This window comes from Barbatula barbatula (genome assembly GCF_947034865.1).
Source record: "Barbatula barbatula genome assembly, chromosome: 14".
NCBI classification, from domain to species: Eukaryota; Metazoa; Chordata; class Actinopteri; order Cypriniformes; family Nemacheilidae; genus Barbatula; species Barbatula barbatula.
Genome location: NC_136777.1, coordinates 21,005,609 through 21,027,607, shown reverse-complemented (window position 1 = coordinate 21,027,607; position 21,999 = coordinate 21,005,609). Strand labels below are relative to the sequence as shown.

Genomic DNA, 21,999 nt, shown 5'->3' with positions numbered 1-21,999 from the left:
TATGCCTTACTACACCACTGGATGGTTACGATTCGCGGGGATGCACACTTTTGACGCGCATAGGCCGGTCATTGTCGTTCCGCTGGAAATCGAGACACGGTGCAGCAAATTCATTGGCCGTTTCAAAGCATAATCTGAGATGATAAATTCTCAAGTCAAACCACATTCTGTCAGTCTCTACACAATGTCTTTTACCCTCCATAAGGGAACCGAGGTTACATCCGTAACTAAGACGTTCTCCATAAAGTCACCACTTCTTAACCGATAGCATCTTTAAACGGTACATAAAACCCATGTCGCACTCAACAATACAAAACAACATTCTGAAGTTCAGACTGTTTGGCAATGTTTTATCGTTCATCAGCTGTCAAAATTCTGCATCTTTATAATAGTAGTTGTGTCTGATTTTCTCTAAAATTATCATTGTCTGTAGTCTGAACAGCCCTGAAACAATTTTGGAAACATTTGACATGACCTTGAAGAACAAGTCAGTTCAGACTCAGATCACCCATGATTTTTTAAATGCTAATTTGAAACAAATGTCATTTTCAATTCACAGAAACAATGCCAGAGTGTTTCAATACAGAATACAATACAATAGTTAAGAAAATAATGATTTGAACTTTTTAAGTATACTACAGTATAAAAGGCAGAACACTTCTAAAGGAAATACATTTTAACACATTACAAAATCCAAAAAACTGTGCACAAGGTTAAGACTATTCCATGCCTCCGAAAAGAATATAAGTGAAGGGAAGTCAAAAATCTGTGGTAGACAACACATGCCTGCTGATCACAGATCAGTGAGAAACGCACAGCCGTTCTTATAAAACATGAACCCGTTGCCCTCTTCCGCAGAATAGAACACAACTCATTATCTTCGGTGGGTCATGCACATCGTTGCATAGAATCAAGATATAGATCGTACCCACACTGCAGGTCCAGCTATGTGACTCATGTCCTTGTCAGCAGACGTACAGACTCGCTGAAATATGTTGCCCTGTTTTACAAATCACTGTGATCACACACATTGTTCCAATAGCTGCATGATGGTAACCATCAGGAAGAACCTGTTTGCTAAAGTAACTCAAGCATATACAGAACATCTTGTGGGATTATTTGCACTATGAGACGTTACATTGAGGTGAATTCTCCTTTAGAAACTATAGAGTCAATCTTGAGTATTTAGACAGGCTAGTTGATACACGTCAACAGTTAAAAAACGCTTAGACAAATTCACCTTGAAATTAATGTAAATTCAATTCAATTCAATTTTATTTATATAGCGCTTTTCACAATTTGCATTGTTCCAAAGCAGCTTTACAGGGGAAAAAATGAAAAAATAAAACCCCCAAAAAAGGGTAAAACACGCTACATGGTGTTTTATATAATAAATTAAATTATTCCAGTAAATAATATCTAATGTCAGCATCTCCTGGTGGTTTATTTAGCATATGTTGCATTAAGTGAATGCTTGGCTGAAAAGATGCGTCTTTAATCTAGATTTAAATTGGGCGAGTGTGTCTGATCCTGGAATAATATCAGGAAGGCTATTCCAGAGTTTAGGTGCTACGTATGAGAAAGCTCGACCCCCTTTGGTGATTTAGTTATTCTAGGTGTTATCAAAAGTCCTGCGTTTTGAGATCTTAGAGAGCGTAATGGGTTGTAGTGTGATAGAAGCTCTGTTAGGGAGGTAGGGGCTAAACCCTTTAAGGCTTTATAAGTGATTAAAAGACCTTTAAAGTCAATACGATACTTAATGGGAAGCCAGTGAAGGGTTGATAACATTGGGGTTATGTGATCGTATTTTCTGGACCTGGTTAGAACTCTGGCAGCTGCATTCTGATTTTGTTTATTAATGATGCAGGACAACCACTAAGTAGCGCATTACAGTAGTCAAGTCTTGAGGTCATAAATGCATGAATAAGCTTCTCCACGTCAGCAACACATAGAATATTCCGTAACTTGCCAACATTTCTTTAGTGGAAAAAGGCTGTTTTTGTGACATTTGAGATTTGACTTTCCGCTTTAAACTTTCCGCTTTCTTTAAAAGTCGGTCCAGTGAATGAAATTGAATGGCCTCTAGTTGTTAGGTTGTGAATTGCATTCACATTCTCACTTCTGACTCGTCACATATTATGCTCGATCAGCGTCACTTTTTGACGCACAGTGTAACCCTTTTGCCGTTGTTTTACCGACGGAACAGGTCATTTCGTTGGCTTTGAATGTGAAATGGTATTGGCCCCTTGATCGACTGCATCTAGCTAATGTTCCTGTTTATTTTTTGAATGAACTTTGTGCATTCACTGACACGGCATCTTCATATAAAGTTATCTTACGGCTGTGGTGCAAAAAGGTCCGCGACACGTGTTGTTTGTAATACTTTAACATTGTCTTTGCTTAGTTTGTGCAATAAAAAACTGAAACTGTACTTTTATTGGTGTGTTGTGTTTCATATGGTTGAGACGTGGTTAGGTTTAGGGAGGGGATGGGATGGGGTAAGGTGCTCCAAAATACTAAAACCACAGTTTTGGAAACCTGTTTGAAAACAGCAGTTACTTTTTACAGATTAATTTAGTGTAACTAAATGTATTAAATGTATCAGTCTAAATGTAAATGTATCAGTCTAAATGTCGACAAGGAATGATATACTTGGACTAACCTGAAGCTTATCAGTGGGTGATATTTTTAACCAGTACTGGTCCAACGCAACTGCCTCAATTTGGTGATATGAAAATTGGAGATTTGAAATCCCGTCTTGGAAAGGGGTTCGAAATCTTATGCAATTGTATGGCAGGCTGCCTCGCCTTGTCCCTTTGCAATGAAAGCGAATTTAAACAGGATGCTGAAATAGTTTGTTTAAAATGTGCCCAGAGTCACAGCAAAGGCCCACCCCATCAAATGCCAATAAACATTTCCTGCCTCTAATTAGAAATGTACAGATACTGGCGTCCCCGCGCCGTCCAACAGAAAAGGACTCGATCGACGGATAACCGCCAAGACCCAACAAGCAGATAGTATCATCTGGGTACTGCATTCTAAGAGCAAAGTCCGTACTTTTGTTAAGAAGAACTGTAAAACTGTACATCATGTAAAGGGATGAAGTGAAACAGTGTTAGTTGGCTGAAGTCAGGCCTCATTTTTCATCCTGGTGTATGTAATGAGTGTTTCTCAATGTGAGATTAACACACTCCGCTCTAGCTTGAGTTTGTGAAGCTGATAGCAACAGGAAATAATTATCATTTCAGAACAGAGTGTATTGTGTGTGTGTGGCCCTGGAAATTAATCAAGAAAGTTTATGCTTAAGTCCAAGATTTAGGAATAAAGTATTTCCGTGTAAGTCAAGCAGTAAAATGGGGTCCAAAAGTGTAAGACAACTAGTAAAAATGCTTTAGTTTTCAATCTTCTTTCAAAGTTAATACACTTTCTTCTTGGCATTTGGTATGTGTCACAAAGTTGTACCAAGCTATATTCCAGCATGATTTTAAAAAGTTTAGAAGAGGATTTTATATGCTTCAATGAAAGCAAAGAAGTCTGAACAAGGCAACGGATTAAATAAATGTCTTCAATGTGTTAAATATGCAACATTTACATTACCTTCCAGGGCTGTCAAACGATTAATCGCATGCAGAATAAAAGTTTTTGTGTACATAAAAAATGTATATATATATATATATATAAATTCTGTGTATATTCATTTTGAAAACATACACATGCAACAGATACTATACAAACATTTATAAAAGTTTATTTACAATTTCAATTATTGGTAAATTTAAACAAACACAACTAAATATTTCCAAAATAAATACATGTATGTTTAAGTTTTTGTGTTTATAAATGCAAAATGTATATGCACAGTACACAGACATATATTATGTTAGCAAAAACTTTGAATCTGGATGCGATTAATCGTGAATAATCGTTTGACAACCCTACTACCTAAATTCATTTAATTCATATTAAGTTTTATTTAATAACATGTTGTGATAGGAAAAATTCCAGTTATCTAATGCCAGTATGCATATGTTTCTCTTGACCTTACACAGCTCTTAATTAGATTTTTGAAACTAGTCAGAAATCTAATTGACAAAATAAAGACGCAAATATAATTGTCCGAACTTTTATTACAAAACTAACATTTAATTTACTAGAAATATTTTTTTATAAATAATTTTGAATAATGAAATAAAATGAGCCCAAGATATATGGGAACTCCTTCAATATTGCTTAAAAAGCATCACAGGGTGAGATCTCAAGATGTTACCTAATAAAATGTCAAAAAATGCAACTTGACTATTTTATTTGATTTCTCTTCCTTCTTTTTTGAGTCACATTTCTGAATAAAAAACTCTACATCTCTTTCTTTTTAATGCGTGACGTTTAGGTGAAAGTGAATTGTTGATTTCTCTGATCTTTCTGGTTCTCTCTCAAAAACCGTGCTCTTTCCGATCCAAATCTCGAAGCTGTCAATCAATAAATAAATATCTATATAACATTAAAAATAACTCATGAGTATAAAAACATGTCTTTTGATTTAGTAATGCAGTTCAAATCAATTCATCCATCGTTCACGACAGACATGATATCTGAAATATGACATAAATATGCAAAATAATGTTAAATGTAATTAATAGATCTGTGCAGTACACTCTGTGATGGTGTATTTCAATTCAAACACACGCACATGTCTATATGTAAACAATGACTTTAAACAGGTGCCGTTCCCTTCCAAGGACTTGTCAGTATTTCTGAGCAGACATTCACGACACTCGTCTGTACAGCAGCGCTTTTCCTTGTATAAAAAGAGAACAATACACAGGGCTGATGGATGTCTCTTTACACAGCTTTAACTTCTGAGACCCCGGCCTCTCTCTCCATCATAATGATCTTAATTGCCCTATTTGTGTGCTTTTTCAACTACAGTATGTGCATGTCAGCGTGTTAAATATAAAAAGCTGTGTTTGAGAACACACGGTTCTTTGAGGAATGTTTATGCAGAGAAAAGCTTAATACGTTGAGAGAAGGGTGATGAAAAAAACCTGAATGTCGGGAAAGCATGGCTAAGCGAGTACCGGAGAAGTCAACACTGTAGGAAAAGAGGTATAAGATGTTCCACATTCACGCAGAAGCATAATCCTGTATACTTACTTCAACTCGGTTAATATATAAACATTATGGATTTCTTTATATTTCTTTATACATTTACCACGAGTCATTTTGAAAAAAGACAGAAAAAATAAGGATGTAAATGCCAATCTGTTTAAATAACAGCACTTATGGATATTATAAAATACTTTTGTATTTTATGGCTCATGATGAATAAAATCACACTGAATAGTTACAATGTTATGCGAACGGAAAAAAACTGTATTCTTTGCTGATAAGCTTTTTAAAGGTTAACATGACACATTTCAACTGCCTATTTTGTTGAAGATGATGTACAAAAACCAGCTGTTACACAAGAATTGTATTCTTTTCAAACTATCTCTCTTCTTTCATCACTCTGTAAATCCCGTGATGATGTGGTAACAGATGTCTTCATAAAAGAGACAAATCTCTCTCCGCACAAAATGACCAGGAATCCAAGTGAAAAGTTGCAGGGCTACTAGTCTTCTGCAAAACATTCCTCGTCATTATTAAATAAAACATCACAGATAAAAACAAACACGATGTCTCCAGTTCATCCATCACTCATATGTATTTTGTTAAACAAACTCAGGGTGGATTTAATCTGTTAACATGCGCCAACTATGGGATCTATGCTGATGGTGTGCGTTCTGTCTTTTTCATTTTCTGCCATAATCCAGACCTGTATGTTTGTGTACACGGATGTCGCAATGCCAGCGACCACAATCTGACGGCCATTAATGGAGCAGCAAGAGAAATGTTTAGACATCTGGGAGCAGTCCAAACCCGCTGCCAAACCGCGGAGATGAGCCAAAGAAATAAAGATGTCATTCCATGACCTTTATTAAGACGGTCGGGAGAGTAAATTAACCAAACTGGAACAAAGAAAACTTAATCCGAAATATATTTTAGGCTCTCTCTTTCTCTCACAGCCTGACGTTTGTCATCCTCGTACGTTCCCATAGGCTGATTGTTTAATGTTATGTACATAGCTAAGCTGTCATTAGGTGGATAAGAGCTCTACTGAGATCCTGAGGATGATTGCCGTCTGAAAACCATGAGGGAACTTTGGTTCATTAACAGTGGACTTTCTAAGAAATGCATTTTATGCCTGCACCTCAAAAACACGACGTCGCATGTGAAACACTGCAACACATTAACAGTTTCGCTTTTCATAAGGTTTTTGCAAATACTTTTATTGAAAGTGACTGTGATGGAGTTTAATGTTAGAAAATATACTTTTAATGTATGTTTAGAGTAATATTTATTTGGGGGGTTTTATGTGCAAGTAATACACTTTCCTATTTATTTTATGCATTTAAAGTCAAAGGGTTTGAAATGACTAGAGGGTGAGTAAATAATGACAGAATCTGTCCCTTTAACAAATATTTGAATTAAGTCTAACTGTTGTCCAAATGTCTATATATTTGTACTGGATTTTGCATATTTTTTTTCAATTAAAATTCGAAATCATCTTTTTCTTCTTCCCCATATTTTTTAAAGCTTTAATTCTGTAAGTATGTCTATTTAAATTTTAGACTTCACGTTTTCTTTGGATCAGTTTATTTATTTATTAGTTGATTTATGTATATTTTAGTTTCATTTCCAGCAATAGTGTTATGCATTTGTGCTTTTATGTCGTTTTATTATTATTATTAATTGCTATATAGGTTTCATTTATTTATATACATTTTTTAGTTTCCTGGTATTTTAGTGCTTCAAATTTCCAAGTTTCATTAGATGTTCATTAAACGTTTCTATTATAACATTTATAATATGTATTATGTATGTTAGTTTAACATCCGCCTGCCCAGGGACTACGGGTGAAAATTAGCTCTTGATCTTAAACCTGGTACTAGGCATCTCTCCCCTTGAGGTTACTGTTTATTGTACGCTGTCCCTGTTTCTCTAAATAGATAAATAAAAAATAAAAAACGTCTATGTTTGATTTAATTTCAATTAACAGGCATCTTTTAATTGTTTTAGTTATCTATAATAACACTGCTTTGGATGTTATGGGTTACGGCATAACTCTGAGGTGAGTATATAAGCGTTACATAAGAGATCCGAGATCAGAGCACGACCACACCAGTAGGGATGTTGAAGCTGGTCTGAGGAGAGCAAGTCTAGGCAAGGGCGTCCTCAGCAGTGCCTGATGGCAAATTAAAAATTGAGGGAACATGAAATGGAGCGAGAGAGCCAGTGAGCATGTCAACAAGAGGTCAGCATGCCATGCTACGTGTGAGGCAACAAAAAGCTGAAGAGAGGAGAAGGAACAGAGAAGAGAACACACACCTGCATTCATTCACTTCAAGATCTGATTAAAACGCCGGAGACCGCGTGTCATCTGTGTCCAAAAAACAAATCTGGGATGAATGTCAAATGTTTATTTAATCTGCGAGAAATTAATTTAAATTACCAACAAAATGTTTTTTGGCCAAGACACAGAATTTCTGCCAAATGTCTTTCGTATCTTACTTGATGTAGATATCGTAACTAGGTACAGTATACTTTATGTCAGTACAGTTAGTATGTTAGTATTCGGCGAAATGGCATAGCAAATTTCTGGTCCAAGTAGGCCAAAGCAATAAGTGTGTGTGTGTCTGCGAAAGAGAACTGAAAACAAAACAAACAGCATATGGAAATGAGATCAGGCCTGATAAAGATCACAGGCACATTATGTAAGGCTAATGACAATCACCTCTTTCTGCTACAAATAAACAAAAGAGCAAAAAGTCCGCTCCAAAACGGAAAAATATTGCAGACATATCTGCCAATAATTCTATATATAAACATGGTTTAAAGACTACACCTTTCCTGTACCGCACCGCATTCACTTACATTTGTATATTTTCATAATCAGATGTAGCCTTCGTATCCGACTGTTAAACACTTAAAAAAAGTAACACAAAAATATAATGCTAAAAGATAGAAATCGCTCATTCTCAGGTAATAAAAACATAACGCTTCATTATGTAAGGTCTTTATACACCTCTGAACACATAGTTATGTATATTATATTGTATTTCTGTCAGTAGATCCTCCTAAATATTACACACTGGACCTTTAAGTCTCAAAGAATTCAAACACAAAATCTAATTTCTCTTTTATAAGAACAGAAGAACATCATGTTGGAGTTTTCTGGACGGGTTCTCAGTGAGATGCTGTGAATTCCCAACACCTTATTTCTTTGCTAGAATAGTATCTAGTGTGACCACTACTCGGTTAAAATCCGTATGGCTGATGAAAAGACTAAGAATTGGTTAAAGGATGACGCAATAGCGCTTTGGATGACCCAAGTCTCAGTACCGGATTGTGTTCCCGACTCCTCTTGCCCTCTCTGCCTCTCACCCCACATTTGCAGACGTATTTTGACTGTGCTGTCTTATTAAGCTATAAAAATGAAATGTCATCAACTTGATTGACATCATGGAAATACTTTCTGATCTCTCCATCATCACTTTACAGGTAGATTGTTCCAAGCATCTTGAAGGTGTTGTTTTCATGTGATCTTGTTTTATGTAATGTTTCGTGTCAGGCGCTTGTGTTTCTGGTTCTTGCATCTGGTTTCTTGTCTTGATTGTTGCAAGCTATTCGTTGTCAGATTTTGTCTTTAGTAGCTTGTTTTGGTTGGCGGCTTGTTATTTGTCGTATTATTGTTCTGAGGTCCTCGATTAATTGTTTTGTTCACCTTGTATGTGCGTGCACATCCACACATTTCTGTTGTGTATTGGCTAGATGTGCAGTTGTTCTTCTATTATTTCTGTATTCGTGCTGTTTCTTTGTTTGGTCTTCAGTTCCTCAGCCTCCAGGGTTTTGTGTTGCTTTTCTGAGGTGTATACTCAAGACAGTTTGAACTTTCATATCATGTAAAACAGATTATTTCTTCTCTAATGCAAACCTTCAGACAGTGTTGGGTGTACTAAGTAATTGGTTACTCTATTTTTCCCCTTGAAAAAGGTATTAGTCTTAGGTATTGTAATGTAATTACAGTTACTTCTGATGTAATTGAACTAAATACAGTGTAATACATTATTATGTAACCTTTAATGTTTCCTTCTCACATTTGTATACTTTGGTCAGTAATATTAATAATCTGTGTAGTTATTTATTATTTATTTTAATAAACTAAATAAGCTGTTTCATCTGGATCCCTGAATTAATTCTAATCAAGGTTGATGTAGGATATAGAAAGTCATTAGTTATAAATATAAGTAATGAAATACAATTTTTTCAGAGTTATTTACCCAACACTGCTTTCAGATACACTAGTCCCATGGAACGTTTGAGTCCAAATCCCATAAAAAAATTTGAATGAACGAATTTAATATAGATTTTCATCCTTCAAGCTGAGTTTGTATCATCATTTTAGCTGTTGTAGAAATTCTGAAAGGTTTACCAAATGTTTTCTTGAAGGTTTCTTTCATATCCAAATGTTTGGTCAGAGCAGGTTTTCATATAAAATCATCATATGTTGTTTTTTATTTATACCTTCTCCATTTTGTTGCATTTGCTTTTTAACTGGTTCATTGCAAATATTTTCCTGAAATGCCTTTTTCATACAATTTCACTGCATTTCCAATGTGACGACTTACCCCATATCTGAAAGCTGCCCACTATACACTATTGGGTCTTTTACACCTTCCGCCAAAAATGGTGCAATAAAAATATTATTTTCAGCAGCTATTAAGCGTCACCGATGAAACATGAATAGCTACTACAGAGATGTCATTTCCTAATTCTCAATGTGATGATCGATTCAGTAAAACTTGTGAGTGGCCTAGCGATTTGGGTACATGCTATGACATGTTGATCTGTGGCGCTTGAGTTTCTATCCAGGTAGTGACAACCTGCCCCCCATCACTTCCTGTCATCGTCATACTGTCCCCACAATCATAAATGACGAAGCAGCCGTGACCCTTTTCCAATGTCAGTAAAAACGTCTCCTCATCATCCTCGTTTTCTCTGTCAAGAGCTTTGTGAACCCGTGTTCTCCTCGTGCACCCTGCAAAACGCGTCTTTTCTCCCTAACTAGCTCTCTGGCTGTGGCCTCTTCCCCGTTCCCACCCGAGCCCCTCCTCTTCTCCACCTCCTCCCACTTGTGACTGCTACAAGGACACAATGTTCCTTTTGCTTGTTTGGGGAAACTGCAGAAGTAAATAAATTAGAGCAGTGGAGGATGCCGTCATGATGGCTGTGTCCAGGTTTCAGAGGAGCAAAATAAACATGATGTCCATGTGAGGTTAGCTCTGCTGTCCTTAAACACTGGGCTCTATCTGAAAGCATTATCACACCAGCAGCACACCGGGAGAGACTAAAGGAGAATAAGGACACTTGAACTTTGTCTGATACGGGCTTATAATAGACCGTTAAAGAAATGTTCCTTTCCCTTCTGTGTCGGGGAACACTTATTTAGGGTCCTTAACCAAACACAAAAGAGAATTTGTGTGTGTGTGTAATAGGCTTCAACGCTCTGCTGATCCAGAGTTAAGAACACGATAAAGGTCTCATGAAATGAGATGATGTGCTCACCGTGTTTATGTACTTCCATTGGAACGTTTAAGTAAAAGAGCTTTTTTTAAAGAATTTCGAAGATTATTTTAATTTTCCAAAACCGTATTTGTTTACATTTACTGTAGATCAACTGGTTGAATATGGCGCAAGTAACATCAAGGTTTGATATCCCAGGGATTGCCAAATTGAAAAAAAAATATCACCTCGTGACAAAAAGTTCTACCGTTTGCATAAATGTAATAGCCAGGAACCATGATGGCTAATATACATAAGATAACTAAAAGAAGTTTAATAAAAATTGTTTTTAATATAGTACTGCTCTGACGGATGTTTAAATTATGTCCACAGCAGAGAATCACTAAATGTTTAAAAGCAGCTGATTCTTAATACTGATGTTTCCTGAACAATCGACGTCCGTTTCTATTTTTTGTGAAACGTTTCCTGCTTTTTTGGAGCCATTAAAGGCTTGCTTCAACCAAAATGTAAATTCTGTCAACATTTACTCACCTTCGAGTTGTTCCAAATGTGTATACCCCTGTTTTTTCTGATGAACACAGAGAAAGATATTTGGAAGAATGCTTATAACAGATCTCAACACCCATTGAGTCCCATAGAAGGAACATTACTTTATCATTTTCTTGTTCTGTTGAACACAAAAGAAGACATCTTGAAGAATGTAGGACAGCAGACAGTTCTGGGGTACTTTGTATTTTTTCCTATGGAGATCTGTTTGGTTATAAGCATTATTCCAAAAATCTTTCTCTGTGTTTATCAGAACAAAGACATTCATACACCTCTGGAACAGCTTAAAGCTGTACACTGATCTACAGAAAAACCCTTCGGATCCGCCATAATCTTTGTTTCCCCCCAATCTTCTGTATATTTTTGACCTGTTCAACTGATGAAGGAATTCATCTTTTTTACACTGAGGACGGTCAAGAAACTCACACACAACTATCACCAAAGATACAAACATAACCTCCCGCTCAATAAGTCAACACAATACATTTAAAGTCTCTTATTTTTCCAGATTCTGCAAGGTCTATGTAAACTGTGTTTTAAGGGCTACATTTGGTGCATGGCTTTAGGTTAATTCAAGTTTTTTTTTTAATTTTGGTAGCTTTTTTCAAAACTTTTTAAATTTATATTTCTCATCAGCAGCCACTACAAGAAATGATTAAAATACTATATATAGTACCATTTCTGGCGATGAGTGGTTATTCCCCTCTACCGATAAAGAGCTTAACTGCTTAAAAGAAAAGCGTATCACTGTAATATAATGCAGTCATATTACATCTCCATCTAGTGGCAATCCATTATATCACAATTTCGAAGTTCGAAGAAATTTTTTTGATGGTCATTATCACTCAGGTTTCTAAACAGATTCAGAAGAAGGAATAGGAAATACTCGATGTTCTTACCTTAGTCTGAAAGCAGCAGAAGAGTTGGGTCAGGTAAGGGTGTTTTCTAGCCAGGGCTAGGATGCGTTTCTCAGTCATAGTGCAGTCCACGTCATCGTCCTGCAGAATGACGTCTTTCTTCAACACTTTCACTGCGTAAACCTCATCTGTGCCTCTTAACTCGGCCAACATCACCTGTACAAATACACATTCACACTGCACTTAAGTGAAGGCCCCTTACTAGACCAACAAAAAACTAAATCCAACTGCTGACAATAAATGATTCAAACAATGGATTCCAAGAGCCAAATCTGAATTAATTTCTTTGTTCTGATGAACACAGACATTTGGATGAATGCTTGGAACCAAACCGTCCTTGTACCTTATTGACTACCATAGTAGGAGAAATTACAATGGTAGTCAAAGGTGCCCAAGAACTGTTTGCTGTCCTACATTCTTCAAAATATATTCTCTTGGGTTCAACAGAACAAAGACATTTATGCAAATTTGGAACAACTCAAGGGTGAGTAAATGATGACAGAATTTTCATTTTTGAGTGAACCGTCCCTTTAAGGTAAGATTTGCACTTTTAAAGGAAATACCAGTGCTTGTGAGGAGGCCAAAAAGCAGCTTAGGTAATCTTAGGTTTAAATATATTCACAGCACTTAAAATTCAGTCATTTGGGATAAATTACTTGCAGAATTTTAACACTTAAGGTCTGAACCTGAATATTTGACGACTATCGGTGCTGCTTTGCAAGCACTGTAGAATAAACTGATTGTAATGCCAAGACAAAACTGAACAGCTCCTATTAAAATGAATGAAGATACAATTGCAGCAGAGCTTCACACGCAAGTGTTTGATAATTATTAATTCTTAATAAATATTTATATAAACAGAGACTGGAGCTCCACCTTGCCGAAGCTTCCTTTCCCGAGCACTTTGATGAAGGAGAAGTCCTCCAGACTCATGTGCTTGACCTGGGCCGTCCTCAGCTCTCCGTTCTCTCTCTTCTCCCCCAAGTCCTCTGTCTCTCCCTCGTTCAAAGAGGAACACGGAGCCGTATTCAGCTCACCGCCTCGATGGTCAAACGACAGCGCCTTTCTGATGTTCTCCAGATCCCTTATGTCTGAAGAGTAAAAACCAATATCAGATCCCACACGGTACCCACAATACTAAATAGAGATCCTACGATTTCAAACTATATTAATATGAATTATAATATCGTGCACTGAGCTGTTGCATTTAACTTTGATAACGTGAATAGGTGACGATATCTTAGTCTTGTGTCAGCCACCACAGTGCGTCAAAAAGGAGGGGTGAGCGCTGGACTGAGCCGTTGGCTACATTTCATACGCTGGACCTTTAAGACATCTGCAGTGATTTGATTGGTTTTTATATGTGCGCTTACCCTGGTCACACGGTGAGGTGGGTGCCGATTTGGATCGGTCCTCTTCTATCTGTGGGGATATGGGTAAGGGGTGTGGCTCTGGACCCTGAGAGATCTGCGAAAAACAGGTGAAGTCATCTTCACAAAATGATCTTTCCTATACCTTATTGACCCTTAACTGCTTTAACAGGCCATCGATTGCAATTAAACACATTTCAATGGGGGTTTTTGACCTTGAACGCTCTCGCGTCTACTTCTCTAAAGCTTCCGGGGTGATCATATTATCCCTGAAGATTCATCCACTCACCTTTTTTCTCCTCTGCACGTTGCCGGAGAGTTTATCTGGAGTGACTCCAAGGTCGGACAGCACCTTAGCGATGCCCCTGGCGTCCACCCCACAGTTAGGAGCTACATTGCTTTTACAGCGTTTGTGTACATTCATCTTACAGACTGAAATAAAGAAAGAAACATGTCAAAAGACATCAGGATGTTATTAGTTGTGGCAACAATAGGTTCATTCCCAGAATGCATTGGAGACCTTTGCATTGAAGGCCTTGCCGCAGTAGACCCCACAGCAATGAGCCGCAGTGGTCGCAGAAGGTGAGGACTTTATAGTTGTGTATACTGAATTTATGAGGCATGTTGACGCTGAAGCGCTGCGATCCCACCTGCAGGGGGAGGTAGAGGATCACAAACATGCTTTTGCAGCACGCAAGCATTTTCACAAGGGGAACAGATGCAATACCAAGTACTTTGATATAAAAAAGAATACAAAAGCATATATCATTTGCTGAGAGTTCATACTGAAACAAATGAGAGACATCTCAGCGTGCTTTTTCTCTCTCACCTCCTCTGTGGTGTCGTCCTGTTTCTTCAGACCTGCACATTTTGTGATGATCAGCTCATGACAGCGTTTATGAACCACACAGGTGCACACTAAAGATCACACAAACACACACAGAGATAAGTCCTCGCGTCTCACAGTATTACTGTGTGATCACAGATAACAATGGTTGGGCTACAGTCTGGATATAGAATATTAGGAGGTTTTCTTCCACATCTGCGCTTTTCTTTATTTGGCTTGTGAGATTAAGGGGACAGCTATCAAACCCTTGAGTTGATATGAAACAAATCAAATAAGAAAATGGTGTACTCACCTTGGCACTGATAGCCCTGCTTTCCCAACACACCCCTGCAGTGAGAGAGAAAGATGATCAGATACTGTATAATACCTACTGTACAGTACTGTAACTTCAACATAAAGACACCAGACAGCAAATGGACAGAACCAAACAGGACTTTATTTATCAGTCTTTGCCAAGCTCAATATAAATACAACGGATAGTAATCTACACCTGATATTAATAAATACAACCCAGTTCAAGTTTAGATTTTCTTTTTTGCCTGCCAACCTGTGCACGAAAACATCAAATCTTAGCATATACAAATCGGAATATTCTTTCTATTTGAAAATATGGTTTTGTGTTCATAAGAATGCAGAATTGTTGTTTACTTTTAGGACTATATGATGTACATTAACATTATCCCACTTCTGTCATTTATCACTGTGATAAATAATTCTCAATAAAGTTACTGGCCATCTGTTAAAGGAGCAATGTGGAGATTTTAGCAGCGTCTAGTGGTGAGGGGGCGAATTGCAACCATTGGCTCACTGCATCCCTTCTTTCGAAGCACTACGGTGGCTGACACAGAACTTAGATGCTGTCGCGTTTTCACTTCTTGGTCGAAGGAGATAACGTATTTATGAAACGCATTCTGTAGAGCCATTTGTCCGTTTAGGGCTACTGTAGAAACAACATGGTGAATTCCATGTAAGGGGACCCGCGGTGTATGTAGATACAAATAAAAAGCTCATAATAAGGTAATAAAAACATAACGCTTCATTATGTAAGGTCTTTATACACCTTTGAACACATAGTGATGTATATTATATTGCATTTCTGTCAATAGATCCTCCTAAATGTTACACACTGGACCTTTAAGTAACATTTTATTTATTTCTCATATCCAATATTTGCATTTTGTGCTTGCCTTGTGTTTATTGTAACTGTTTGTGCTATCCAAGTACATTGTTTAAATACACTCTAGAAAGCACACACAGTCAAGTTATAAGCATGCTAGTAGTGATCTGCTTAATAATATAAATAAATGTTTCATGACGCATGTATTGTTTTTCTGTTCAAACAGAAGGTCTAAAGCTTATCTGTTAAAACAGCCGTATTATTCAAGTTCCTCGGAGCGGCGGGACGCAGTGTGTCTGAGCAGGGCTGGGGTTTAATTTTGCGCAGTGTGTAGGAGGATTTGCAGCCGCATGGAGAACGGGCCAAAAAGCCTCAATAAACTCTTATTGCAGCGTCACTCTGAGCCTCTGGGCTTTTCCTGTCGTTGCTATGGCAACTTGGCCAACTGAGGGGAAACCACCCGTGAACGGACCTGCGAGGAGGGACCGAGTAGATTGGTTTTGTCAAAACTCAGACGCAGACACAGCTGCACGCTACAAGGCTTTAAGCCACGGCCGACGGTAGCCACAGGTGCGAGACTCACCAGATGAAGTCACGGCAGTGCGAGCAGTACGTGGGCTGTCGCAGGTATGTGGCCATGAACTTGTGTCCGTTGACCTGATGCACCCTCCTCCGGACGGCTCCCTGCCTTTTCCTGGGACGCATGCGCTCTCGGAACACGCGCTCATCATTCTCGCGGCTTCTTGCTGCAAAACATGCAAAAACGTGATGCTTTAAAATCACAATAGTGCACAAATGTAATATTCTGCAAACAATTATTAACACAACCTTACGCTCTAAAAAAAGGTTCTTCTCGTGCCATAGAAGACCATTTGGTTCCATTAAGAACCCTAACATCTAACTTAACATCTAAGCACCTTTCTGTTTCACAAAAGGTTCTTTGTGGCAAAAAAATATTTTCAGCTTATAAAAAAGTCAAAAAGAGATGGTTCTTTAAATAACTTTTGGCTGAATGAGGAGCCAATAATAGTTCTTCTATGACAATGCTGAGGACAACCTTTAGAGCATCTTTTGTAGCTCAATTAAAGGTGCATTGTGTAACATTTTCCAATGTGAAAAAGGAGGCCAGGTCTGACGTTCGGCCTCACATACACTTATACGTGATACGAGAGGCCGTGCAGGGGCAGCGATCGATCCAGCCGTGGGCACTACTGTCACATGGGCACAATATTGAAAAGCTGTCAGACGCTCTCACTAAACCAGCAAACAGGGCCACGGGGGAGGAGCTACACTCTTGCACTCTTATTCTGTGAGGAGAACGTAGAACTGTGATCACTTCTGAGCATTCCCTAGTGTCAAAGTATCCGTCTGCTGCAATCATACGCCCCCCCTCTCCGAGACAGCGAGAGAGAGGGACAGAAAGAGAGATAGAGGCAGGGCTTGAAGAAAAAAAAACCAGTTTGCCCCAAGGTATAGTGAACCAACAGTCATGTCCTGTTGTTAATAAAGTCACTGTATGTGTATTATGACTCTCTGTGGTCATTGAAAATCCAAATGAAAAAATTCACCCATTCATACGTCATGGCGATCATATTCAACCATCCCCATATGTACTAGTTGGCTTCGTAACTCTGTTTCCTCTCCACCAATAAGCTGGTGTGTAGTGGGCGTTCTGGCGCAATATGGCTGCCGTCGCATCATACAGGTGGATGCTGCTCATCGGTGGTGCTTGAGAGGAATCCCCCCTTCGATGTAAAGCACCTTGAGTACCCGGAAAAGCGCTATATGATTGTAAGGAATTATTGTTTTGAAAGCTGATGCATTTTTGCCAACCGAATCAAAGACGAGCAACACTTTCCAAATTGCAAATACCTTCTATGAACATTAGCTTTGAGAGACAGACGAAGATCTGATGCACCAGTACACATCTCGTCCTTTCAGATTAAACACACATTTCAAGTGCGATAAAAAGACGGGTGATTAATAAACAGCCTGCACAATTTTTAACAACTCCAAGAATAATACCCATGAGCCTCTGTGAGATATGGACTGGGCTTGATCTGTGGCAGAAATGATCAAGAAATAATTGCCCCTGTATTTTTCTTAATATAGGAAAACATACTACAAACACGCGTCAAATACTAGATTCATTTGAATTAAAATCCAGATGTCGACAAAATTGCAATAAAAAAAACCTAAAATGTTAATCAAAATCTAAGTTCGACTTCAACACAAATATACTTCTCTTTATAAATACCTGTACCATTCTAAATCGAGGTAAGGTAAGAACATTGAATTTTTGTGTCTGCTCAATAAATGATTTTCGTTATTTTGATCAAAAAAAAATATATTACAAATTGTACATTTATGTTGTTACTTAACTATTTCTCTAATCCCAGCCTTATGTGCAACTATACAGGAAAGTCCATCATTCATTGGTTGTTTTAGCTCCTTGAATGCATCTTTGAATAAACAGAGTCACCCCTCAGAGTAATGCCATAAACATCTTAGAAGACCTCTGTATAGTCGATGTCCCTATATGATGACATTTAGGAAAGGTTTAAGGGTCAATTCTGATATAATCACACAAGAACTTGAACTTGCTCCACAATTGTGAATATCCATCAGCTAGATAACATGACTCTATTTGGTTTACATGTATGCGTCCATATTTATTGCTTTACCGTGTATATACAGTTCAGATACTTTCAGATTTGCTGTAGGGAAAAATTTCACACACGCGGTTGTGACACACACTGTTGACATCACATAGCTGAGACGACAATGAATGAATCATCACATACAAGCACACAGACAGACAGACAGACAGACAGACATCCGTTTTCAAATCAAGTGCCCACTGAGTGCAATTGATGTGCTTTGCTATTTAAAAGAACCCTCTGTAGTGAGCTTGACTGTAGTTTGACTCTAAATCACGAAGTGACCATGAAATATATGTGCGGAGGTTCGAGGGCTGGTCCCGTCCTATTCACCATCTAAGGACAATAGGGCCGTGTAGTCTGTGTAGTCTCACAGCAGACTGAAGTGAGGCTTTCTCATCTGTATCACCCACATCCTCCTCTCAACAGCGACAAATGAGAGAGAGAGAGAGAGAGAGAGAGAGAGAGAGAGAGAGAGTAGGATCAGTCTGCTAATTTTTCAGCTCTCTCTCTTTAACACACTCAGTGAGGGTGTAGTAAAAAAACACAATCCATCACAGACGGGCTACAGCCGCACAGCAGGGTTAAAACGTCATATGAAATCAAAATGTACCCATTTTACTTTCTCATAATGGCTTCATGTTTTTTGTATTATACTGTGTGTATTAGGCGATGTGACTGTATTTAACGCAACAGATTTTTCTATTCTGTGTATATCATGGTTTGTAATAATATTGTTGTTAATTCGAGTGAGACGCTGCACATGAGACGAAGAAACAGAGAAAGATAAACACACAGATCAAGAACTCCCACATCTGAATGCACAAATGGAACGTATTATTGAAAAAGATGCAACATCTGTGATGTGACAATTGGGCTTTCACAACTATACTAGAATATTCAATTATCTAATATTTGTTAAAATGACTTGAATTGTGAATGTTGTCCTTAAAGCCAGAAACTGAAAATGCTGTCATCATTTACTCATTCCAAACCTGTATGACTGTTCTATAAAAAAATTATTTTGAAGAATGTTGGTAAACAAACAACATCGACCTCCATTGACTTACATTATATGGACACAAAACCACTGAGGCATTTCTCAAAATATCTGTATCATATACAGCGTTTGTTTGTTCGTTTGTTTGAATAAACACTGAAAAAAAGTTTATTTTTAGGTGAACTCCCATTATAGCTGCACTATGATGTTTGTGCATTTGTGCATCACAGGTCAAAGTTCGAGACTATAGAAGGTCTACTCAAAAAGTCATTTAACAGTGAAAGACCTTCTGGTTTTATTATAACCAGCATTACTATATTTAACATGTAGTCACGTCACATACACAGAGGGTTTTCAGCATGTAATTTATGACCTTACTTTCACCCCAAGCCCTGAACAGCCACCATCGCTTAGCAACAAGCAACAGCTGCCTAGCAACAGGTGGAGCCATGCCCCCGAGGGTGTGGTGCCCTCTGCCTGTCAAACGAATATAAGGCACATTACCAACATCATCCATCGCATGAATGTCCCTCGGCTGCCACATAAACCAATTCAGTCTAACGCCCTGAATCGTCTTCTAGATGTCTATCAACCGAAAATATGATGACGCCTTCCAAAAAAACAACAGCATTTTAACCCAAAAATCACCTTTCGTTATTTACTAATCCCCATGTCTTCGTTATATACTGTAGTATACACTATCATACACTTAAATGGTTGCAAAAACAAACAGAAAATTGGCAGCCATTCCCAATAAGGTAGCCTGGATGATACATTCATCTGTGACTTGCTGTTTTAGAAAACATTTGAAAGACACTTTGCTATAAAATGAAACGTGCATTGAGGATAACAAAGCTTGTGAGCAGGACAGGTTTTTGCAATAAAACACATCATCTCTGTTGAACCTGACTCTGAGGACATCTACCTTTGATCCACCCCCTGGGACACCAATGCGCCAATAAACACTTGTATTTTTCCAAAGTGTGTGACTCTGAACAGTAAGCTGTTTAGTAAAGGGCAGGCCTTTAAATCGCAGTTTTAAGGAGCCTCTGAGGTGTTTCCACAATGTTTTTCTGTGCTGAGACTGAGACATAATGGGTCAAATTCGAGGCAGACTGTTATCTAACTAGATATCTAGTGAGCTTCAAAAGACATAAGAAAGGTAATAGAAAAGCATGACATTTTAATTGTTTACACTGTTGTCCATGTGCTAGAGTGAGAGGGTGAAAGAAAGAATGAGGAGTAAATAAGACAGAAAAAGTCTGTATATGATCAATGCCCCGCAGCTACACTTCAAAGTCACCTCAAATACCAAAGCAGATAAAGACATCAAGCCAGGGACACTACAAAGGTGACATAAGACCTAGAGAAAACAAAGCCAGCACACACACGCACATAGAAACACACAGCAGGGGGGCACGTAAGTAAACATGTGTTTTATCGAGCTGTCAGAGACACGCTGGTTTAGATAAACACAGGTGGTGTGTGTGTGTGTGTGTGTGTGTGTGTGTGTGTGTGTGTGTGTGTGTGTGTGTGTGTGTGTGTGTGCGTGTGTGCGTGCGTGCGTGCGTGCGTGCAGCAAACCCATCCTGCACTAAACCTGCTGCACTTTTGAAGGAGAACATGTAAGTTGTGTAAGAATGTAAGTTGAAGAGCATGACATTGCAAATGATGTTAATAAATCAGATGTGTAGAGTGTGTCTCTATCCGGGAATACTGCCAGTCTAATTGAATACACTTACAGTAATTCAAAACATTAGAGCAAACAGATCCATACACGAGCAAAAGAGATAATACAGCCTATTATACACTACTGTTACACACTATATCTTATATACACATTTCTACAATGTCCTTGAAAATCACCATTGCATCAACTGGATGAAAGCATTGGCTTAAAAACATGCAGATGCCATCTTAATACAATACAATCATGCATTTTTAGGTCTCGTCAGCCCGGAGCCTGTTTCGTCGGCCCAATGGGGAAGAGCGGGGGGCAGAAGAGCCGGGAGGGGCTCTTGCCAGAGGCCGGAGTCTGCGTCCGTCTGCCCAAGGGGGAGGACCAGGGGACGGGGGGCCTGCCGCTGTCTCCTTACCAGAGGCGCCACCAGGCTGGCCGCCAGGGGGGGCGGGGTCTAGCGCTCAGGACCACCGCAAGGCACCGCGAAGGAGAGTACCCCGGCTGGTTGAGGACCGAGCGGCAGAATCTCGGGGACCGGACTAGAATTTTTACATTTAACAAAACTTAATCAAATAAAACAAACAATAACACGGAAGTAAAGGACAGGCAGCCACCTCACGGTAGACCGACGGCCATGAAACATAAACACACACTTAACACATGTCCGGGCCCGGTCCTCTCTCATCAACACCCCTGCCGCCTGCCCTCTTAAACTCCCGATCCCCTCCGTGAGATATGCGGGACCGCTGATTCCAACTATCACTCAAAACCAACTGAATGTCAATTCCTCCTATCTTTAAAGGCAGCAAAGCAGATTTAAGAACACACACAGACATGTGGAATGCATCAGTCAGCACTTTTTGTACTACAGAGGGCAGAGAAAAAAAGGACATGTCTGTTTTTATTACATTGAAACACTGGGAAAGTCACCCGCTGATAGCCCGTGCTGTCTGCATTGTTCACTCAAGGAATTATGCAAATCAAATCATTTTGCACAGCACATTTTCCATCTTTCAGATCAGAATTTTTGTTTTTTTAATATAGAAGTCCAATATGAAAAGAATCAATGCGACTAAAAGGAACAATTATTGAAATGCAGCCCTACTTTAGTTTATTTAACAGGATTGTGTGTGCGTAGTGACTGTGGAGCAGACTTTTGTGCTGAAATGTGAAGACATGTGAACCGAATGCAGATGATTTACTGCAGTATTCATTATTACACAGATCTGTCAGTGTGTAAC

General features: G+C 38.6%; 1 protein-coding gene across 1 annotated transcript in view; it reads right to left on the bottom strand.

Annotated features, from left to right (window-relative positions):
- The window catches only part of prkceb (protein kinase C, epsilon b), a 66,810-nt gene that overhangs the window by 18,075 nt on the left and 26,736 nt on the right, over positions 1-21,999 (bottom strand). Inside the window, exons 3-10 of the mRNA XM_079473198.1 lie at positions 16,001-16,163; positions 14,593-14,627; positions 14,283-14,371; positions 13,974-14,103; positions 13,743-13,885; positions 13,457-13,550; positions 12,960-13,174; positions 12,066-12,239 (exon numbers count right to left, since the gene is read on the bottom strand). Of these exons, the coding sequence (XP_079329324.1) occupies positions 12,066-12,239; positions 12,960-13,174; positions 13,457-13,550; positions 13,743-13,885; positions 13,974-14,103; positions 14,283-14,371; positions 14,593-14,627; positions 16,001-16,163 (1,043 nt within the window). The remainder of the gene's footprint in view (positions 1-12,065; positions 12,240-12,959; positions 13,175-13,456; positions 13,551-13,742; positions 13,886-13,973; positions 14,104-14,282; positions 14,372-14,592; positions 14,628-16,000; positions 16,164-21,999) is intronic.